Source organism: Bufo bufo, chromosome 1 (assembly GCF_905171765.1).
Source record: "Bufo bufo chromosome 1, aBufBuf1.1, whole genome shotgun sequence".
NCBI lineage: Eukaryota > Metazoa > Chordata > Amphibia > Anura > Bufonidae > Bufo > Bufo bufo.
In genome coordinates this window covers 836,206,026-836,227,367 of record NC_053389.1, presented here as the reverse complement: position 1 = coordinate 836,227,367, position 21,342 = coordinate 836,206,026, and the positions used below count along the sequence as shown (strand labels likewise).

The following is a 21,342-nucleotide window of genomic DNA, read 5'->3' as shown; positions in this document are numbered from 1 at the left end:
AGCCTGTAGTATATTATATGTTTATCCTTTTTCTTTCTCTCTTTCACAGAATGTTGAGTCGCGGTGAGGAGACGATGCCGCCGCCGCCGCCGCACAATGTCCGTTACTATTTGCACTTTGCATCTCACAATTGACGCAAAATATCAGGACCGGACTTTACAATCAGATGTGCCTTTTCCCATAAACCGGGATGTCAGAAAGCCAACGCTGAAGTGTTGCCATAGCAACCTCGCCGTCAACGTCCACATTTACCCCGACTTTGCCGACGCAGCCGCCAATACTCCCGAAACCACTCTGACAACCACACCGAGAACTGTCTTGTAGCGCAGGAAGCCATTTTGTGTCTATTGCTGCGCCTCCAAAATGGCTTCCCCACATCACCGGTGTCCGCGGCTATAACTTAGCGTCTGGAGACGTCCGAACAAGAAGTGTAGCAGACTCCAGTAGGTACGATGTAGCTGTAGTCAGGGGCGACAACTACACAAAATGGCTGCCGTCATCGCCCCTGCGCCAGGGACAAAGGTGACGAGACGAGGATTTACAGTGTTTTTATCAAAAGCCAAAAATCTGGAAACAAAAAAAACTCATGAAACATGTGGTACGACCGCCGCGGACAGACGCGGCGCGCCATTTTGTGAGTGGATGCCGTCTGGTACTTTACTACAAGGTACGAGGCACCAGCTGCCTCCTAAAGTGACTTAATTTAATGGCATCCACAAAATGGCTGCCTGCAGCGCGTGTAGGAAGCGGGTCCGTGTTAAAGCGTTTGCGTGTTCGATGTCTGTTTTACATGAATTATGAGAATTTTTAGGAAATGTTGAAATCTATGACTAGAGGTTTATGGAGATGATGTAATATATAGATTATAACAGAGTATTATAACCCCAAGTGTTATTACGTTACAGAGAGCCATAACGAGGGGGGGGGGGAACTACGCCATCCCCCATCAGTCATATCAGCTGCCCCCCCCCCCTTATATTGTATGTAAATGGAACATTCCAAGTGCTGCCTGGGGGGTGGGACAAGAAACTGAGCCAATAGAAACGCTCGCTTGCCATCAGCTTGTCCTGTGTTGAGCCTGTAGACAGTCTCCATGGCAACGCCTAAGCTCCACCTTCCATGGGCCTGTAAAATGGCCGCAGCCTGTGCAGCCGCCAAAGTCACAGGAAAACTGCAATGTATAAGCTATGTCTGATAAATAAAGTGTCTGAACAGCGCCCGAGTCCATGGTCTGCCTCACACATAAAGCATGCCACAAGGGGGGCGGGGCTGTCCGGTGGAGGTCACATGACTGAGCGTTATATTATATAAAAAGCCTCTGACACCAGACTACACCGTCATACCCTGGACGGCCTGCAGGTGTCACTGTGACTGACCATCAGCACCACCTAGTGTCGGCTTAAGGAACTACCGGTCACACACCAGGGCTCACCCGCAGAGCTTACACTCTAATACAAGAAAAAACACAAATAATACAGAGGTGGGCGGAGCTCAGTGTCTATTGTGCGCGGTGCGGGGGGGATGTGGCCGACAGACACAACAGTCCACACACGGCCTCCAGCTCTGATGGGGTGTAGAGCGCGGGGGAGGGGACAGCACTGACCGTCCCACAACACCCTGAAACTGGGAGGACGAGACACTGGGGAGCGACCATGTCCAGGGGGTCAGAGCCGGGAGGAAGAAGGGGCAACTCCGAGGGTCCTCCATTATGTGAAATGTTCTCCGAGATATCTTCATCATCACCCATAGGATCATCATCATAGGAGGAGGGGAACACACAGGAAGACATGATGGGAGGCGGAGTCTGAAGGCGCAAACAGCCCATCACCTGAAAAAAGACAGAATGTATGAGCCCGCCCCCTGCAGGGTGATACAGACAGAAGAGAGCTATGAGCCTGCCCCTCCCCCTGCAGGGTGATACAGACAGAAGAGAGCTATGAGCCTGCCCCTCCTCCTGCAGGGTGATACAGACAGAAGAGAGCTATGAGCCTGCCCCTCCTCCTGCAGGGTGATACAGACAGAAGAGAGCTATGAGCCTGCCCCTCCTCCTGCAGGGTGATACAGACAGAGGAGAGCTATGAGCCTGCCCCTCCTCCTGCAGGGTGATACAGACAGAAGAGAGCTATGAGCCTGCCCCTCCTCCTGCAGGGTGATACAGACAGAAGAGAGCTATGAGCCTGCCCCTCCTCCTGCAGGGTGATACAGACAGAGGAGAGCTATGAGCCTGCCCCTCCCCCTGCAGGGTGATACAGACAGAGGAGAGCTATGAGACTGCCCCTCCCCCTGCAGGGTGATACAGACAGAAGAGAGCTATGAGCCTGCCCCTCCTCCTGCAGGGTGATACAGAAGAGAGCTATGAGCCTGCCCCTCCTCCTGCAGGGTGATACAGACAGAAGAGAGCTATGAGACTGCCCCTCCCCCTGCAGGGTGATACAGACAGAAGAGAGCTATGAGCCTGCCCCTCCTCCTGCAGGGTGATACAGAAGAGAGCTATGAGCCTGCCCCTCCTCCTGCAGGGTGATACAGACAGAAGAGAGCTATGAGCCTGCCCCTCCCCCTGCAGGGTGATACAGACAGAAGAGCTATGAGCCTGCCCCTCCTCCTGCAGGGTGATACAGACAGAAGAGAGCTATGAGCCTGCCCCTCCTCCTGCAGGGTGATACAGAAGAGAGCTATGAGCCTGCCCCTCCTCCTGCAGGGTGATACAGACAGAAGAGAGCTATGAGCCTGCCCCTCCTCCTGCAGGGTGATACAGAAGAGAGCTATGAGCCTGCCCCTCCTCCTGCAGGGTGATACAGACAGAAGAGAGCTATGAGCCTGCCCCTCCCCCTGCAGGGTGATACAGACAGAAGAGCTATGAGCCTGCCCCTCCTCCTGCAGGGTGATACAGACAGAGGAGAGCTATGAGCCTGCCCCTCCCCCTGCAGGGTGATACAGACAGAAGAGAGCTATGAGCCTGCCCCGCCCCCTGCAGGGTGATACAGACAGAAGAGAGCTATGAGCCTGCCCCTCCTCCTGCAGGGTGATACAGACAGAAGAGAGCTATGAGCCTGCCCCTCCTCCTGCAGGGTGATACAGACAGAAGAGAGCTATGAGCCTGCCCCTCCTCCTGCAGGGTGATACAGACAGAAGAGAGCTATGAGCCTGCCCCTCCTCCTGCAGGGTGATACAGACAGAGGAGAGCTATGAGCCTGCCCCTCCTCCTGCAGGGTGATACAGACAGAAGAGAGCAATGAGCCTGCCCCTCCTCCTGCAGGGTGATACAGACAGAAGAGAGCTATGAGCCTGCCCCTCCTCCTGCAGGGTGATACAGACAGAAGAGAGCTATGAGCCTGCCCCTCCTCCTGCAGGGTGATACAGACAGAAGAGAGCTATGAGCCTGCCCCTCCTCCTGCAGGGTGATACAGACAGAAGAGAGCTATGAGCCCGCCCCCTGCAGGGTGATACAGACAGAGGAGAGCTATGAGCCTGCCCCTCCTCCTGCAGGGTGATACAGACAGAGGAGAGCTATGAGCCTGCCCCTCCTCCTGCAGGGTGATACAGACAGAAGAGAGCTATGAGCCCGCCCCCTGCAGGGTGATACAGACAAAAGAGAGCTATGAGCCCGCCCCCTGCAGGGTGATACAGACAGAGGAGAGCTATGAGCCTGCCCCTCCCCCTGCAGGGTGATACAGACAAAAGAGAGCTATGAGCCTACCCCTCCTCCTGCAGGGTGATACACACAGAAGAGAGCTATGAGCCTGCCTCTCCTCCTGCAGGGTGATACAGACAAAAGAGAGCTATGAGCCTACCCCTCCTCCTGCAGGGTGATACACACAGAAGAGAGCTATGAGCCTGTCCCTCCTCCTGCAGGGTGATACAGACAGAAGAGAGCTATGAGCCTGCCCCTCCTCCTGCAGGGCGATACAGACAGAAGAGAGCTATGAGCCTGCCCCTCCTCCTGCAGGGTGATACAGACAGAAGAGAGCTATGAGCCTGCCCCTCCTCCTGCAGGGTGATACAGACAGAAGAGAGCTATGAGCCTGCCCCGCCCCCTGCAGGGTGATACAGACAGAAGAGAGCTATGAGCCTGCCCCTCCTCCTGCAGGGTGATACAGACAGAAGAGAGCTATGAGCCTGCCCCTCCTCCTGCAGGGTGATACACACAGAAGAGAGCTATGAGCCTGCCCCTCCTCCTGCAGGGTGATACAGACAGAAGAGAGCTATGAGCCTGCCCCTCCTCCTGCAGGGCGATACAGACAGAAGAGAGCTATGAGCCTGCCCCTCCTCCTGCAGGGTGATACAGACAGAAGAGAGCTATGAGCCTGCCCCTCCTCCTGCAGGGCGATACAGACAGAAGAGAGCTATGAGCCTGCCCCTCCTCCTGCAGGGTGATACAGACAGAAGAGAGCTATGAGCCTGCCCCTCCTCCTGCAGGGTGATACAGACAGAAGAGAGCTATGAGCCTGCCCCTCCCCCTGCAGGGTGATACAGACAGAAGAGAGCTATGAGCCTGCCCCTCCCCCTGCAGGGTGATACAGACAGAAGAGAGCTGTGAGCCTGCTCCTCCTCCTGCAGGGTGATACAGACAGAGGAGAGCTATGAGCCTGCCCCTCCTCCTGCAGGGTGATACAGACAAAGGAGAGCTGTGAGCCTGCCCCTCCTCCTGCAGGGTGATACAGACAGAAGGGAGCTATGAGCCTGCCCCTCCTCCTGCAGGGTGATACAGACAGAAGAGAGCTATGAGCCTGCCCCTCCTCCTGCAGGGTGATACAGACAGAAGAGAGCTATGAGCCTGCCCCGCCTCCTGCAGGGTGATACAGACAGAAGAGAGCTATGAGCCTGCCCCTCCTCCTGCAGGGTGATACAGACAGAGGAGAGCTGTGAGCCTGCCCCTCCTCCTGCAGGGTGATACAGACAGAAGAGAGCTATGAGCCTGCCCCTCCTCCTGCAGGGTGATACAGACAGAGGAGAGCTATGAGCCTGCCCCTCCTCCTGCAGGGTGATACAGACAGAAGAGAGCTATGAGCCTGCCCCGCCCCCTGCAGGGTGATACAGACAGAAGAGAGCTATGAGCCTGCCCCGCCCCCTGCAGGGTGATACAGACAGAAGAGAGCTATGAGCCTGCCCCTCCTCCTGCAGGGTGATACAGACAGAAGAGAGCTATGAGCCTGCCCCTCCTCCTGCAGGGTGATACAGACAGAGGAGAGCTATGAGCCCGCCCCTCCTCCTGCAGGGTGATACAGACAGAAGAGAGCTATGAGCCTGCCCCTCCCCCTGCAGGGTGATACAGACAGAAGAGAGCTATGAGCCTGCCCCTCCTCCTGCAGGGTGATACAGACAGAAGAGAGCTATGAGCCTGCCCCTCCTCCTGTAGGGTGATACAGACAGAAGAGAGCTATGAGCCTGCCCCTCCTCCTGCAGGGTGATACAGACAGAAGAGAGCTATGAGCCTGCCCCTCCTCCTGCAGGGTGATACAGACAGAAGAGAGCTATGAGCCTGCCCCTCCTCCTGCAGGGTGATACAGACAGAAGAGAGCTATGAGCCTGCCCCTCCTCCTGCAGGGTGATACAGACAGAAGAGAGCTATGAGCCTGCCCCTCCTCCTGCAGGGTGATACAGACAGAAGAGAGCAATGAGCCTGCCCCTACTCCTGCAGGGTGATACAGACAGAAGAGAGCTATGAGCCTGCCCCTCCTCCTGCAGGGTGATACAGACAGAAGAGAGCTATGAGCCTGCCCCTCCTCCTGCAGGGTGATACAGACAGAAGAGAGCTATGAGCCTGCCCCTCCTCCTGCAGGGTGATACAGACAGAAGAGAGCTATGAGCCCGCCCCCTGCAGGGTGATACAGACAGAAGAGAGATATGAGCCTGCCCCTCCTCCTGCAGGGTGATACAGACAGAAGAGAGCTATGAGCCTGCCCCTCCTCCTGCAGGGTGATACTGACAGAAGAGAGCTATGAGCCTGCCCCTCCTCCTGCAGGGTGATACAGACAGAAGAGAGCTATGAGCCTGCCCCGCCCCCTGCAGGGTGATATAGAAGAGAGATATGAGCCTGCCCCTCCTCCTGCAGGGTGATACAGACAGAAGAGAGCTATGAGCCTGCCCCTCCTCCTGCAGGGTGATACAGACAGAAGAGAGCTATGAGCCTACCCCTCCCCCTGCAGGGTGATACAGACAGAAGAGAGCTGTGAGCCTGCCCCTCCTCCTGCAGGGTGATACAGACAGAAGAGAGCTATGAGCCTGCCCCTCCTCGTGCAGGGTGATACAGACAGAAGAGAGCTATGAGCCTGCCCCTCCTCCTGCAGGGTGATACAGACAGAAGAGAGCTATGAGCCTGCCCCTCCTCCTGCAGGGTGATACAGACAGAAGAGAGCTATGAGCCTGCCCCTCCTCCTGCAGGGTGATACAGACAGAAGAGAGCTATGAGCCTGCCCCGCCCCCTGCAGGGTGATACAGACAGAAGAGAGCTATGAGCCTGCCCCTCCTCCTGCAGGGTGATACAGACAGAGGAGAGCTATGAGCCTGCCCCTCCTCCTGCAGGGTGATACAGACAGAGGAGAGCTGTGAGCCTGCCCCTCCTCCTGCAGGGTGATACAGACAGAAGAGAGCTATGATGATGCCCCTCCTCCTGCAGGGTGATATAGACAGAAGAGAGCTATGAGCCTGCCCCTCCTCCTGCAGGGTGATACAGACAGAAGAGAGCTATGAGCCTGCCCCTCCTCCTGCAGGGTGATACAGACAGAAGAGAGCTATGAGCCTGCCCCGCCTCCTGCAGGGTGATACAGACAGAAGAGAGCTATGAGCCTGCCCCTCCTCCTGCAGGGTGATACAGACAGAAGAGAGCTATGAGCCTGCCCCTCCTCCTGCAGGGTGATACAGACAGAAGAGAGCTATGAGCCTGCCCCTCCTCCTGCAGGGTGATACAGACAGAAGAGAGCTATGAGCCTGCCCCTCCTCCTGCAGGGTGATACATATAGAAGGAGCTATGAGCCTGCCCCTCCTCCTGCAGGGAGATACAGACAGAGGAGAGCTATGAGCCTGCCCCTCCCCCTGCAGGGTGATACAGACAGAGGAGAGCTATGAGTCTGCCCCTCCTCCTGCAGGGTGATACAGACAGAAGAGAGCTATGAGCCTGCCCCTCCTCCTGCAGGGTGATACAGACAGAAGAGAGCTATGAGCCTGCCCCTCCCCCTGCAGGGTGATACAGACAGAAGAGAGCTATGAGCCCGCCCCTCCTCCTGCAGGGTGATACAGACAGAAGAGAGCTATGAGCCTGCCCCTCCTCCTGCAGGGTGATACAGACAGAAGAGAGCTATGAGCCTGCCCCTCCTCCTGCAGGGTGATACAGACAGAAGAGAGCTATGAGCCTGCCCCTCCTCCTGCAGGGTAATACAGACAGAAGAGAGCTATGAGCCTGCCCCTCCTCCTGCAGGGTGATACAGACAGAGAAGAGCTATGAGCCTGCCCCTCCTCCTGCAGGGTGATACAGACAGAAGAGAGCTATGAGCCTGCCCCTCCTCCTGCAGGGTGATACAGACAGAAGAGAGCTATGAGCCTGCCCCTCCTCCTGCAGGGTGATACAGACAGAAGAGCTATGAGCCTGCCCCTCCTCCTGCAGGGTGATACAGACAGAGGAGAGCTATGAGCCTGCCCCTCCTCCTGCAGGGTGATACAGACAGAAGAGAGCTATGAGCCTGCCCCTCCTCCTGCAGGGTGATACAGACAAAAGAGAGCTATGAGCCTGCCCCTCCTCCTGCAGGGTGATACAGACAGAGGAGAGCTATGAGCCTGCCCCTCCTCCTGCAGGGTGATACAGACAGAAGAGAGCTATGAGCCTGCCCCTCCTCCTGCAGGGTGATACAGACAAAAGAGAGCTATGAGCCTGCCCCTCCTCCTGCAGGGTGATACAGACAGAGGAGAGCTATGAGACTGCCCCTCCCCCTGCAGGGTGATACAGACAGAAGAGAGCTATGAGCCTGCCCCTCCTCCTGCAGGGTGATACAGACAGAAGAGAGCTATGAGCCTGCCCCTCCCCCTGCAGGGTGATACAGACAGAAGAGAGCTATGAGCCTGCCCCTCCTCCTGCAGGGTGATACAGACAGAAGAGAGCTATGAGCCTGCCCCTCCTCCTGTAGGGTGATACAGACAGAAGAGAGCTATGAGCCTGCCCCTCCTCCTGCAGGGTGATACAGACAGAAGAGAGCTATGAGCCTGCCCCTCCTCCTGCAGGGTGATACAGACAGAAGAGAGCTATGAGCCTGCCCCTCCTCCTGCAGGGTGATACAGACAGAAGAGAGCTATGAGCCTGCCCCTCCTCCTGCAGGGTGATACAGACAGAAGAGAGCAATGAGCCTGCCCCTCCTCCTGCAGGGTGATACAGACAGAAGAGAGCTATGAGCCCGCCCCCTGCAGGGTGATACAGACAGAAGAGAGATATGAGCCTGCCCCTCCTCCTGCAGGGTGATACTGACAGAAGAGAGCTATGAGCCTGCCCCTCCTCCTGCAGGGTGATACAGACAGAAGAGAGCTATGAGCCTGCCCCGCCCCCTGCAGGGTGATATAGAAGAGAGATATGAGCCTGCCCCTCCTCCTGCAGGGTGATACAGACAGAAGAGAGCTATGAGCCTGCCCCTCCTCCTGCAGGGTGATACAGACAGAAGAGAGCTATGAGCCTACCCCTCCCCCTGCAGGGTGATACAGACAGAAGAGAGCGGTGAGCCTGCCCCTCCTCCTGCAGGGTGATACAGACAGAAGAGAGCTATGAGCCTGCCCCTCCTCCTGCAGGGTGATACAGACAGAAGAGAGCTATGAGCCTGCCCCTCCTCCTGCAGGGTGATACAGACAGAAGAGAGCTATGAGCCTGCCCCTCCTCCTGCAGGGTGATACAGACAGAAGAGAGCTATGAGCCTGCCCCTCCTCCTGCAGGGTGATACAGACAGAAGAGAGCTATGAGCCTGCCCCGCCCCCTGCAGGGTGATACAGACAGAAGAGAGCTATGAGCCTGCCCCTCCTCCTGCAGGGTGATACAGACAGAGGAGAGCTATGAGCCTGCCCCTCCTCCTGCAGGGTGATACAGACAGAGGAGAGCTGTGAGCCTGCCCCTCCTCCTGCAGGGTGATACAGACAGAAGAGAGCTATGATGATGCCCCTCCTCCTGCAGGGTGAGAAAGACAGAAGAGAGCTATGAGCCTGCCCCTCCTCCTGCAGGGTGATACAGACAGAAGAGAGCTATGAGCCTGCCCCGCCTCCTGCAGGGTGATACAGACAGAAGAGAGCTATGAGCCTGCCCCTCCTCCTGCAGGGTGATACAGACAGAAGAGAGCTATGAGCCTGCCCCTCCTCCTGCAGGGTGATACAGACAGAAGAGAGCTAAGAGCCTGCCCCTCCTCCTGCAGGGTGATACAGACAGAAGAGAGCTATGAGCCTGCCCCTCCTCCTGCAGGGTGATACAGACAGAAGAGAGCTATAAGCCTGCCCCTCCTCCTGCAGGGTGATACATATAGAAGGAGCTATGAGCCTGCCCCTCCTCCTGCAGGGAGATACAGACAGAGGAGAGCTATGAGCCTGCCCCTCCCCCTGCAGGGTGATACAGACAGAGGAGAGCTATGAGCCTGCCCCTCCTCCTGCAGGGTGATACAGACAGAAGAGAGCTATGAGCCTGCCCCTCCTCCTGCAGGGTGATACAGACAGAAGAGAGCTATGAGCCTGCCCCCCCCCCTGCAGGGTGATACAGACAGAAGAGAGCTATGAGCCCGCCCCTCCTCCTGCAGGGTGATACAGACAGAAGAGAGCTATGAGCCTGCCCCTCCTCCTGCAGGGTGATACAGACAGAAGAGAGCTATGAGCCTGCCCCTCCTCCTGCAGGGTGATACAGACAGAAGAGAGCTATGAGCCTGCCCCTCCTCCTGCAGGGTAATACAGACAGAAGAGAGCTATGAGCCTGCCCCTCCTCCTGCAGGGTGATACAGACAGAGAAGAGCTATGAGCCTGCCCCTCCTCCTGCAGGGTGATACAGACAGAAGAGAGCTATGAGCCTGCCCCTCCTCCTGCAGGGTGATACAGACAGAAGAGAGCTATGAGCCTGCCCCGCCTCCTGCAGGGTGATACAGACAGAAGAGAGCTATGAGCCTGCCCCTCCTCCTGCAGGGTGATACAGACAGAGGAGAGCTGTGAGCCTGCCCCTCCTCCTGCAGGGTGATACAGACAGAAGAGAGCTATGAGCCTGCCCCGCCTCCTGCAGGGTGATACAGACAGAAGAGAGCTATGAGCCTGCCCCTCCTCCTGCAGGGTGATACAGACAGAAGAGAGCTATGAGCCTGCCCCTCCACCTGCAGGGTGATACAGACAGAAGAGAGCTATGAGCCTGCCCCTCCTCCTGCAGGGTGATACAGACAGAAGAGAGCTATGAGCCTGCCCCTCCTCCTGCAGGGTGATACAGACAGAAGAGAGCTATAAGCCTGCCCCTCCTCCTGCAGGGTGATACATATAGAAGGAGCTATGAGCCTGCCCCTCCTCCTGCAGGGAGATACAGACAGAGGAGAGCTATGAGCCTGCCCCTCCCCCTGCAGGGTGATACAGACAGAGGAGAGCTATGAGCCTGCCCCTCCTCCTGCAGGGTGATACAGACAGAAGAGAGCTATGAGCCTGCCCCTCCTCCTGCAGGGTGATACAGACAGAAGAGAGCTATGAGCCTGCCCCTCCCCCTGCAGGGTGATACAGACAGAAGAGAGCTATGAGCCCGCCCCTCCTCCTGCAGGGTGATACAGACAGAAGAGAGCTATGAGCCTGCCCCTCCTCCTGCAGGGTGATACAGACAGAAGAGAGCTATGAGCCTGCCCCTCCTCCTGCAGGGTGATACAGACAGAAGAGAGCTATGAGCCTGCCCCTCCTCCTGCAGGGTAATACAGACAGAAGAGAGCTATGAGCCTGCCCCTCCTCCTGCAGGGTGATACAGAAAGAGAAGAGCTATGAGCCTGCCCCTCCTCCTGCAGGGTGATACAGACAGAAGAGAGCTATGAGCCTGCCCCTCCTCCTGCAGGGTGATACAGACAGAAGAGAGCTATGAGCCTGCCCCTCCCCCTGCAGGGTGATACAGACAGAAGAGCTATGAGCCTGCCCCTCCTCCTGCAGGGTGATACAGACAGAGGAGAGCTATGAGCCTGCCCCTCCTCCTGCAGGGTGATACAGACAGAAGAGAGCTATGAGCCTGCCCCTCCTCCTGCAGGGTGATACAGACAAAAGAGAGCTATGAGCCTGCCCCTCCTCCTGCAGGGTGATACAGACAGAGGAGAGCTATGAGCCTGCCCCTCCTCCTGCAGGGTGATACAGACAGAAGAGAGCTATGAGCCTGCCCCTCCTCCTGCAGGGTGATACAGACAAAAGAGAGCTATGAGCCTGCCCCTCCTCCTGCAGGGTGATACAGACAGAGGAGAGCTATGAGACTGCCCCTCCCCCTGCAGGGTGATACAGACAGAAGAGAGCTATGAGCCTGCCCCTCCTCCTGCAGGGTGATACAGACAGAAGAGAGCTATGAGCCTGCCCCTCCCCCTGCAGGGTGATACAGACAGAAGAGAGCTATGAGCCTGCCCCTCCTCCTGCAGGGTGATACAGACAGAAGAGAGCTATGAGCCTGCCCCTCCCCCTGCAGGGTGATACAGACAGAAGAGAGCTATGAGCCTGCCCCTCCTCCTGCAGGGTGATACAGACAGAAGAGAGCTATGAGCCTGCCCCTCCTCCTGTAGGGTGATACAGACAGAAGAGAGCTATGAGCCTGCCCCTCCTCCTGCAGGGTGATACAGACAGAAGAGAGCTATGAGCCTGCCCCTCCTCCTGCAGGGTGATACAGACAGAAGAGAGCTATGAGCCTGCCCCTCCTCCTGCAGGGTGATACAGACAGAAGAGAGCTATGAGCCTGCCCCTCCTCCTGCAGGGTGATACAGACAGAAGAGAGCTATGAGCCTGCCCCTCCTCCTGCAGGGTGATACAGACAGAAGAGAGCAATGAGCCTGCCCCTCCTCCTGCAGGGTGATACAGACAGAAGAGAGCTATGAGCCTGCCCCTCCTCCTGCAGGGTGATACAGACAGAAGAGAGCTATGAGCCCGCCCCCTGCAGGGTGATACAGACAGAAGAGAGATATGAGCCTGCCCCTCCTCCTGCAGGGTGATACTGACAGAAGAGAGCTATGAGCCTGCCCCTCCTCCTGCAGGGTGATACAGACAGAAGAGAGCTATGAGCCTGCCCCGCCCCCTGCAGGGTGATATAGAAGAGAGATATGAGCCTGCCCCTCCTCCTGCAGGGTGATACAGACAGAAGAGAGCTATGAGCCTGCCCCTCCTCCTGCAGGGTGATACAGACAGAAGAGAGCTATGAGCCTACCCCTCCCCCTGCAGGGTGATACAGACAGAAGAGAGCTGTGAGCCTGCCCCTCCTCCTGCAGGGTGATACAGACAGAAGAGAGCTATGAGCCTGCCCCTCCTCCTGCAGGGTGATACAGACAGAAGAGAGCTATGAGCCTGCCCCTCCTCCTGCAGGGTGATACAGACAGAAGAGAGCTATGAGCCTGCCCCTCCTCCTGCAGGGTGATACAGACAGAAGAGAGCTATGAGCCTGCCCCTCCTCCTGCAGGGTGATACAGACAGAAGAGAGCTATGAGCCTGCCCCGCCCCCTGCAGGGTGATACAGACAGAAGAGAGCTATGAGCCTGCCCCTCCTCCTGCAGGGTGATACAGACAGAGGAGAGCTATGAGCCTGCCCCTCCTCCTGCAGGGTGATACAGACAGAGGAGAGCTGTGAGCCTGCCCCTCCTCCTGCAGGGTGATACAGACAGAAGAGAGCTATGATGATGCCCCTCCTCCTGCAGGGTGATATAGACAGAAGAGAGCTATGAGCCTGCCCCTCCTCCTGCAGGGTGATACAGACAGAAGAGAGCTATGAGCCTGCCCCTCCTCCTGCAGGGTGATACAGACAGAAGAGAGCTATGAGCCTGCCCCTCCTCCTGCAGGGTGATACAGACAGAAGAGAGCTATGAGCCTGCCCCTCCTCCTGCAGGGTGATACAGACAGAAGAGAGCTATGAGCCTGCCCCTCCTCCTGCAGGGTGATACAGACAGAAGAGAGCTATAAGCCTGCCCCTCCTCCTGCAGGGTGATACATATAGAAGGAGCTATGAGCCTGCCCCTCCTCCTGCAGGGAGATACAGACAGAGGAGAGCTATGAGCCTGCCCCTCCCCCTGCAGGGTGATACAGACAGAGGAGAGCTATGAGCCTGCCCCTCCTCCTGCAGGGTGATACAGACAGAAGAGAGCTATGAGCCTGCCCCTCCTCCTGCAGGGTGATACAGACAGAAGAGAGCTATGAGCCTGCCCCTCCCCCTGCAGGGTGATACAGACAGAAGAGAGCTATGAGCCCGCCCCTCCTCCTGCAGGGTGATACACACAGAAGAGAGCTATGAGCCTGCCCCTCCTCCTGCAGGGTGATACAGACAGAAGAGAGCTATGAGCCTGCCCCTCCTCCTGCAGGGTGATACAGACAGAAGAGAGCTATGAGCCTGCCCCTCCTCCTGCAGGGTGATACAGACAGAAGAGAGCTATGAGCCTGCCCCTCCTCCTGCAGGGTAATACAGACAGAAGAGAGCTATGAGCCTGCCCCTCCTCCTGCAGGGTGATACAGACAGAGAAGAGCTATGAGCCTGCCCCTCCTCCTGCAGGGTGATACAGACAGAAGAGAGCTATGAGCCTGCCCCTCCTCCTGCAGGGTGATACAGACAGAAGAGAGCTATGAGCCTGCCCCTCCCCCTGCAGGGTGATACAGACAGAAGAGCTATGAGCCTGCCCCTCCTCCTGCAGGGTGATACAGACAGAGGAGAGCTATGAGCCTGCCCCTCCTCCTGCAGGGTGATACAGACAGAAGAGAGCTATGAGCCTGCCCCTCCTCCTGCAGGGTGATACAGACAAAAGAGAGCTATGAGCCTGCCCCTCCTCCTGCAGGGTGATACAGACAGAGGAGAGCTATGAGCCTGCCCCTCCTCCTGCAGGGTGATACAGACAGAAGAGAGCTATGAGCCTGCCCCTCCTCCTGCAGGGTGATACAGACAAAAGAGAGCTATGAGCCTGCCCCTCCTCCTGCAGGGTGATACAGACAGAGGAGAGCTATGAGACTGCCCCTCCCCCTGCAGGGTGATACAGACAGAAGAGAGCTATGAGCCTGCCCCTCCTCCTGCAGGGTGATACAGACAGAAGAGAGCTATGAGCCTGCCCCTCCCCCTGCAGGGTGATACAGACAGAAGAGAGCTATGAGCCTGCCCCTCCTCCTGCAGGGTGATACAGACAGAAGAGAGCTATGAGCCTGCCCCTCCTCCTGTAGGGTGATACAGACAGAAGAGAGCTATGAGCCTGCCCCTCCTCCTGCAGGGTGATACAGACAGAAGAGAGCTATGAGCCTGCCCCTCCTCCTGCAGGGTGATACAGACAGAAGAGAGCTATGAGCCTGCCCCTCCTCCTGCAGGGTGATACAGACAGAAGAGAGCTATGAGCCTGCCCCTCCTCCTGCAGGGTGATACAGACAGAAGAGAGCTATGAGCCTGCCCCTCCTCCTGCAGGGTGATACAGACAGAAGAGAGCAATGAGCCTGCCCCTCCTCCTGCAGGGTGATACAGACAGAAGAGAGCTATGAGCCCGCCCCCTGCAGGGTGATACAGACAGAAGAGAGATATGAGCCTGCCCCTCCTCCTGCAGGGTGATACTGACAGAAGAGAGCTATGAGCCTGCCCCTCCTCCTGCAGGGTGATACAGACAGAAGAGAGCTATGAGCCTGCCCCGCCCCCTGCAGGGTGATATAGAAGAGAGATATGAGCCGGCCCCTCCTCCTGCAGGGTGATACAGACAGAAGAGAGCTATGAGCCTGCCCCTCCTCCTGCAGGGTGATACAGACAGAAGAGAGCTATGAGCCTACCCCTCCCCCTGCAGGGTGATACAGACAGAAGAGAGCTGTGAGCCTGCCCCTCCTCCTGCAGGGTGATACAGACAGAAGAGAGCTATGAGCCTGCCCCTCCTCCTGCAGGGTGATACAGACAGAAGAGAGCTATGAGCCTGCCCCTCCTCCTGCAGGGTGATACAGACAGAAGAGAGCTATGAGCCTGCCCCTCCTCCTGCAGGGTGATACAGACAGAAGAGAGCTATGAGCCTGCCCCTCCTCCTGCAGGGTGATACAGACAGAAGAGAGCTATGAGCCTGCCCCGCCCCCTGCAGGGTGATACAGACAGAAGAGAGCTATGAGCCTGCCCCTCCTCTTGCAGGGTGATACAGACAGAGGAGAGCTATGAGCCTGCCCCTCCTCCTGCAGGGTGATACAGACAGAGGAGAGCTGTGAGCCTGCCCCTCCTCCTGCAGGGTGATACAGACAGAAGAGAGCTATGATGATGCCCCTCCTCCTGCAGGGTGATATAGACAGAAGAGAGCTATGAGCCTGCCCCTCCTCCTGCAGGGTGATACAGACAGAAGAGAGCTATGAGCCTGCCCCTCCTCCTGCAGGGTGATACAGACAGAAGAGAGCTATGAGCCTGCCCCGCCTCCTGCAGGGTGATACAGACAGAAGAGAGCTATGAGCCTGCCCCTCCTCCTGCAGGGTGATACAGACAGAAGAGAGCTATGAGCCTGCCCCTCCTCCTGCAGGGTGATACAGACAGAAGAGAGCTATGAGCCTGCCCCTCCTCCTGCAGGGTGATACAGACAGAAGAGAGCTATGAGCCTGCCCCTCCTCCTGCAGGGTGATACAGACAGAAGAGAGCTATGAGCCTGCCCCTCCTCCTGCAGGGTGATACAGACAGAAGAGAGCTATAAGCCTGCCCCTCCTCCTGCAGGGTGATACATATAGAAGGAGCTATGAGCCTGCCCCTCCTCCTGCAGGGAGATACAGACAGAGGAGAGCTATGAGCCTGCCCCTCCCCCTGCAGGGTGATACAGACAGAGGAGAGCTATGAGCCTGCCCCTCCTCCTGCAGGGTGATACAGACAGAAGAGAGCTATGAGCCTGCCCCTCCTCCTGCAGGGTGATACAGACAGAAGAGAGCTATGAGCCTGCCCCTCCCCCTGCAGGGTGATACAGACAGAAGAGAGCTATGAGCCCGCCCCTCCTCCTGCAGGGTGATACAGACAGAAGAGAGCTATGAGCCTGCCCCTCCTCCTGCAGGGTGATACAGACAGAAGAGAGCTATGAGCCTGCCCCTCCTCCTGCAGGGTGATACAGACAGAAGAGAGCTATGAGCCTGCCCCTCCTCCTGCAGGGTGATACAGACAGAAGAGAGCTATGAGCCTGCCCCTCCTCCTGCAGGGTAATACAGACAGAAGAGAGCTATGAGCCTGCCCCTCCTCCTGCAGGGTGATACAGACAGAGAAGAGCTATGAGCCTGCCCCTCCTCCTGCAGGGTGATACAGACAGAAGAGAGCTATGAGCCTGCCCCTCCTCCTGCAGGGTGATACAGACAGAAGAGAGCTATGAGCCTGCCCCGCCTCCTGCAGGGTGATACAGACAGAAGAGAGCTATGAGCCTGCCCCTCCTCCTGCAGGGTGATACAGACAGAGGAGAGCTGTGAGCCTGCCCCTCCTCCTGCAGGGTGATACAGACAGAAGAGAGCTATGAGCCTGCCCCTCCCCCTGCAGGGTGATACAGACAGAAGAGAGCTATGAGCCCGCCCCTCCTCCTGCAGGGTGATACAGACAGAAGAGAGCTATGAGCCTGCCCCTCCTCCTGCAGGGTGATACAGACAGAAGAGAGCTATGAGCCTGCCCCTCCTCCTGCAGGGTGATACAGACAGAAGAGAGCTATGAGCCTGCCCCTCCTCCTGCAGGGTGATACAGACAGAAGAGAGCTATGAGCCTGCCCCTCCTCCTGCAGGGTGATACATATAGAAGGAGCTATGAGCCTGCCCCTCCTCCTGCAGGGTGATACAGACAGAAGAGAGCTATGAGCATGCCCCTCCTCCTGCAGGGTGATACAGACAGAAGAGAGCTATGAGCCTGCCCCGCCCCCTGCAGGGTGATACAGACAGAAGAGAGCTATGAGCCTGCCCCTCCTCCTGCAGGGAGATACAGACAGAGGAGAGTTATGAGCCTGCCCCTCCCCCTGCAGGGTGATACAGACAGAGGAGAGCTATGAGCCTGCCCCTCCTCCTGCAGGGTGATACAGACAGAAGAGAGCTATGAGCCTGCCCCTCCTCCTGCAGGGTGATACAGACAGAAGAGAGCTATGAGCCTGCCCTTCCCCCTGCAGGGTGATACAGACAGAAGAGAGCTATGAGCCCGCCCCTCCTCCTGCAGGGTGATACAGACAGAAGAGAGCTATGAGCCTGCCCCTCCTCCTGCAGGGTGATACAGACAGAAGAGAGCTATGAGCCTGCCCCTCCTCCTGCAGGGTGATACAGACAGAAGAGAGCTATGAGCCTGCCCCTCCTCCTGCAGGGTGATACAGACAGAAGAGAGCTATGAGCCTGCCCCTCCTCCTGCAGGGTAATACAGACAGAAGAGAGCTATGAGCCTGCCCCTCCTCCTGCAGGGTGATACAGACAGAGAAGAGCTATGAGCCTGCCCCTCCTCCTGCAGGGTGATACAGACAGAAGAGAGCTATGAGCCTGCCCCTCCTCCTGCAGGGTTATACAGACAGAAGAGAGCTATGAGCCTGCCCCTCCCCCTGCAGGGTGATACAGACAGAAGAGCTATGAGCCTGCCCCTCCTCCTGCAGGGTGATACAGACAGAGGAGAGCTATGAGCCTGCCCCTCCTCCTGCAGGGTGATACAGACAGAAGAGAGCTATGAGCCTGCCCCTCCTCCTGCAGGGTGATACAGACAGAAGAGAGCTATGAGCCTGCCCCTCCTCCTGCAGGGTGATACAGACAGAGGAGAGCTATGAGCCTGCCCCTCCTCCTGCAGGGTGATACAGACAGAAGAGAGCTATGAGCCTGCCCCTCCTCCTGCAGGGTGATACAGACAAAAGAGAGCTATGAGCCTGCCCCTCCTCCTGCAGGGTGATACAGACAGAGGAGAGCTATGAGACTGCCCCTCCCCCTGCAGGGTGATACAGACAGAAGAGAGCTATGAGCCTGCCCCTCCTCCTGCAGGGTGATACAGACAGAAGAGAGCTATGAGCCTGCCCCTCCCCCTGCAGGGTGATACAGACAGAAGAGAGCTATGAGCCTGCCCCTCCTCCTGCAGGGTGATACAGACAGAAGAGAGCTATGAGCCTGCCCCTCCTCCTGTAGGGTGATACAGACAGAAGAGAGCTATGAGCCTGCCCCTCCTCCTGCAGGGTGATACAGACAGAAGAGAGCTATGAGCCTGCCCCTCCTCCTGCAGGGTGATACAGACAGAAGAGAGCTATGAGCCTGCCCCTCCTCCTGCAGGGTGATACAGACAGAAGAGAGCTATGAGCCTGCCCCTCCTCCTGCAGGGTGATACAGACAGAAGAGAGCTATGAGCCTGCCCCTCCTCCTGCAGGGTGATACAGACAGAAGAGAGCAATGAGCCTGCCCCTCCTCCTGCAGGGTGATACAGACAGAAGAGAGCTATGAGCCCGCCCCCTGCAGGGTGATACAGACAGAAGAGAGATATGAGCCTGCCCCTCCTCCTGCAGGGTGATACAGACAGAAGAGAGCTATGAGCCTGCCCCTCCTCCTGCAGGGTGATACAGACAGAAGAGAGCTATGAGCCTGCCCCGCCCCCTGCAGGGTGATATAGAAGAGAGATATGAGCCTGCCCCTCCTCCTGCAGGGTGATACAGACAGAAGAGAGCTATGAGCCTGCCCCTCCTCCTGCAGGGTGATACAGACAGAAGAGAGCTATGAGCCTGCCCCTCCCCCTGCAGGGTGATACAGACAGAAGAGAGCTGTGAGCCTGCCCCTCCTCCTGCAGGGTGATACAGACAGAAGAGAGCTATGAGCCTGCCCCTCCTCCTGCAGGGTGATACAGACAGAAGAGAGCTATGAGCCTGCCCCTCCTCCTGCAGGGCGATACAGACAGAAGAGAGCTATGAGCCTGCCCCTCCTCCTGCAGGGTGATACAGACAGAAGAGAGCTATGAGCCTGCCCCTCCTCCTGCAGGGTGATACAGACAGAAGAGAGCTATGAGCCTGCCCCGCCCCCTGCAGGGTGATACAGACAGAAGAGAGCTATGAGCCTGCCCCTCCTCCTGCAGGGTGATACAGACAGAAGAGAGCTATGAGCCTGCCCCTCCCCCTGCAGGGTGATACAGACAGAGGAGAGCTATGAGCCTGCCCCTCCTCCTGCAGGGTGATACAGACAGAGGAGAGCTGTGAGCCTGCCCCTCCTCCTGCAGGGTGATACAGACAGAAGAGAGCTATGATGATGCCCCTCCTCCTGCAGGGTGATATAGACAGAAGAGAGCTATGAGCCTGCCCCTCCTCCTGCAGGGTGATACAGACAGAAGAGAGCTATGAGCCTGCCCCTCCTCCTGCAGGGTGATACAGACAGAAGAGAGCTATGAGCCTGCCCCGCCTCCTGCAGGGTGATACAGACAGAAGAGAGCTATGAGCCTGCCCCTCCTCCTGCAGGGTGATACAGACAGAAGAGAGCTATGAGCCTGCCCCTCCTCCTGCAGGGTGATACAGACAGAAGAGAGCTATGAGCCTGCCCCTCCTCCTGCAGGGTGATACAGACAGAAGAGAGCTATGAGCCTGCCCCTCCTCCTGCAGGGTGATACAGACAGAAGAGAGCTATAAGCCTGCCCCTCCTCCTGCAGGGTGATACATATAGAAGGAGCTATGAGCCTGCCCCTCCTCCTGCAGGGAGATACAGACAGAGGAGAGCTATGAGCCTGCCCCTCCCCCTGCAGGGTGATACAGACAGAGGAGAGCTATGAGCCTGCCCCTCCTCCTGCAGGGTGATACAGACAGAAGAGAGCTATGAGCCTGCCCCTCCTCCTGCAGGGTGATACAGACAGAAGAGAGCTATGAGCCTGCCCCTCCCCCTGCAGGGTGATACAGACAGAAGAGAGCTATGAGCCCGCCCCTCCTCCTGCAGGGTGATACAGACAGAAGAGAGCTATGAGCCTGCCCCTCCTCCTGCAGGGTGATACAGACAGAAGAGAGCTATGAGCCTGCCCCTCCTCCTGCAGGGTGATACAGACAGAAGAGAGCTATGAGCCTGCCCCTCCTCCTGCAGGGTAATACAGACAGAAGAGAGCTATGAGCCTGCCCCTCCTCCTGCAGGGTGATACAGACAGAGAAGAGCTATGAGCCTGCCCCTCCTCCTGCAGGGTGATACAGACAGAAGAGAGCTATGAGCCTGCCCCTCCTCCTGCAGGGTGATACAGACAGAAGAGAGCTATGAGCCTGCCCCTCCCCCTGCAGGGTGATACAGACAGAAGAGCTATGAGCCTGCCCCTCCTCCTGCAGGGTGATACAGACAGAAGAGAGCTATGAGCCTGCCCCTCCTCCTGCAGGGTGATACAGACAGAAGAGAGCTATGAGCCTGCACCTCCTCCTGCAGGGTGATACAGACAAAAGAGAGCTATGAGCCTGCCCCTCCCCCTGCAGGGTGATACAGACAGAGGAGAGCTATGAGCCTGCCCCTCCTCCTGCAGGGTGATACAGACAGAAGAGAGCTATGAGCCTGCCCCTCCTCCTGCAGGGTGATACAGACAGAAGAGAGCAATGAGCCTGCCCCTCCTCCTGCAGGGGGATACAGACAGAGGAGAGCTATGAGCCTGCCCCTCCTCCTGCAGGGTGATACAGACAGAAGAGAGCAATGAGCCTGCCCCTCCTCCTGCAGGGTGATACAGACAGAAGAGAGCTATGAGCCTGCCCCTCCTCCTGCAGGGTGATACAGACAGAAGAGAGCTATGAGCCTGCCCCTCCTCCTGCAGGGTGATACAGACAGAAGAGAGCTATGAGCCCGCCCCCTGCAGGGTGATACAGACAGAGGAGAGCTATGAGCCTGCCCCTCCTCCTGCAGGGTGATACAGACAGAAGAGAGCTATGAGCCCGCCCCCTGCAGGGTGATACAGACAGAAGAGAGCTGTAAACCTGCCCCTCCTCCTGCAGGGTGATACAGACAAAAGAGAGCTATGAGCCCGCCCCCTGCAGGGTGATACAGACAGAGGAGAGCTATGAGCCTGCCCCTCCCCCTGCAGGGTGATACAGACAAAAGAGAGCTATGAGCCTGCCCCTCCTCCTGCAGGGTGATACACACAGAAGAGAGCTATGAGCCTGCCCCTCCTCCTGCAGGGTGATACAGACAGAAGAGAGCTATGAGCCTGCCCTTCCTCCTGCAGGGCGATACAGACAGAAGAGAGCTATGAGCCTGCCCCTCCTCCTGCAGGGTGATACAGACAGAAGAGAGCTATGAGCCTGCCCC

General features: G+C 57.3%; 2 protein-coding genes across 2 annotated transcripts in view; one reads left to right on the top strand and one right to left on the bottom strand.

Moving 5' to 3' along the window:
• Positions 1–1,211, top strand: part of LOC120986661 (insulin receptor substrate 1-like) — a 38,607-nt gene extending 37,396 nt beyond the window's left edge. The window contains exon 4 of the mRNA XM_040415327.1: positions 50–1,211. Within this exon, the coding sequence (XP_040271261.1) occupies positions 50–57 (8 nt within the window). The 3' untranslated portion in view covers positions 58–1,211. The remainder of the gene's footprint in view (positions 1–49) is intronic.
• A 217-nt stretch (positions 1,212–1,428) lies between these two features.
• The window catches only part of SAP25 (Sin3A associated protein 25), a 47,797-nt gene continuing 27,883 nt past the window's right edge, over positions 1,429–21,342 (bottom strand). The window contains exon 3 of the mRNA XM_040415865.1: positions 1,429–1,828. Coding sequence (XP_040271799.1) covers positions 1,499–1,828 — 330 coding nt within the window. The 3' untranslated portion in view covers positions 1,429–1,498. The remainder of the gene's footprint in view (positions 1,829–21,342) is intronic.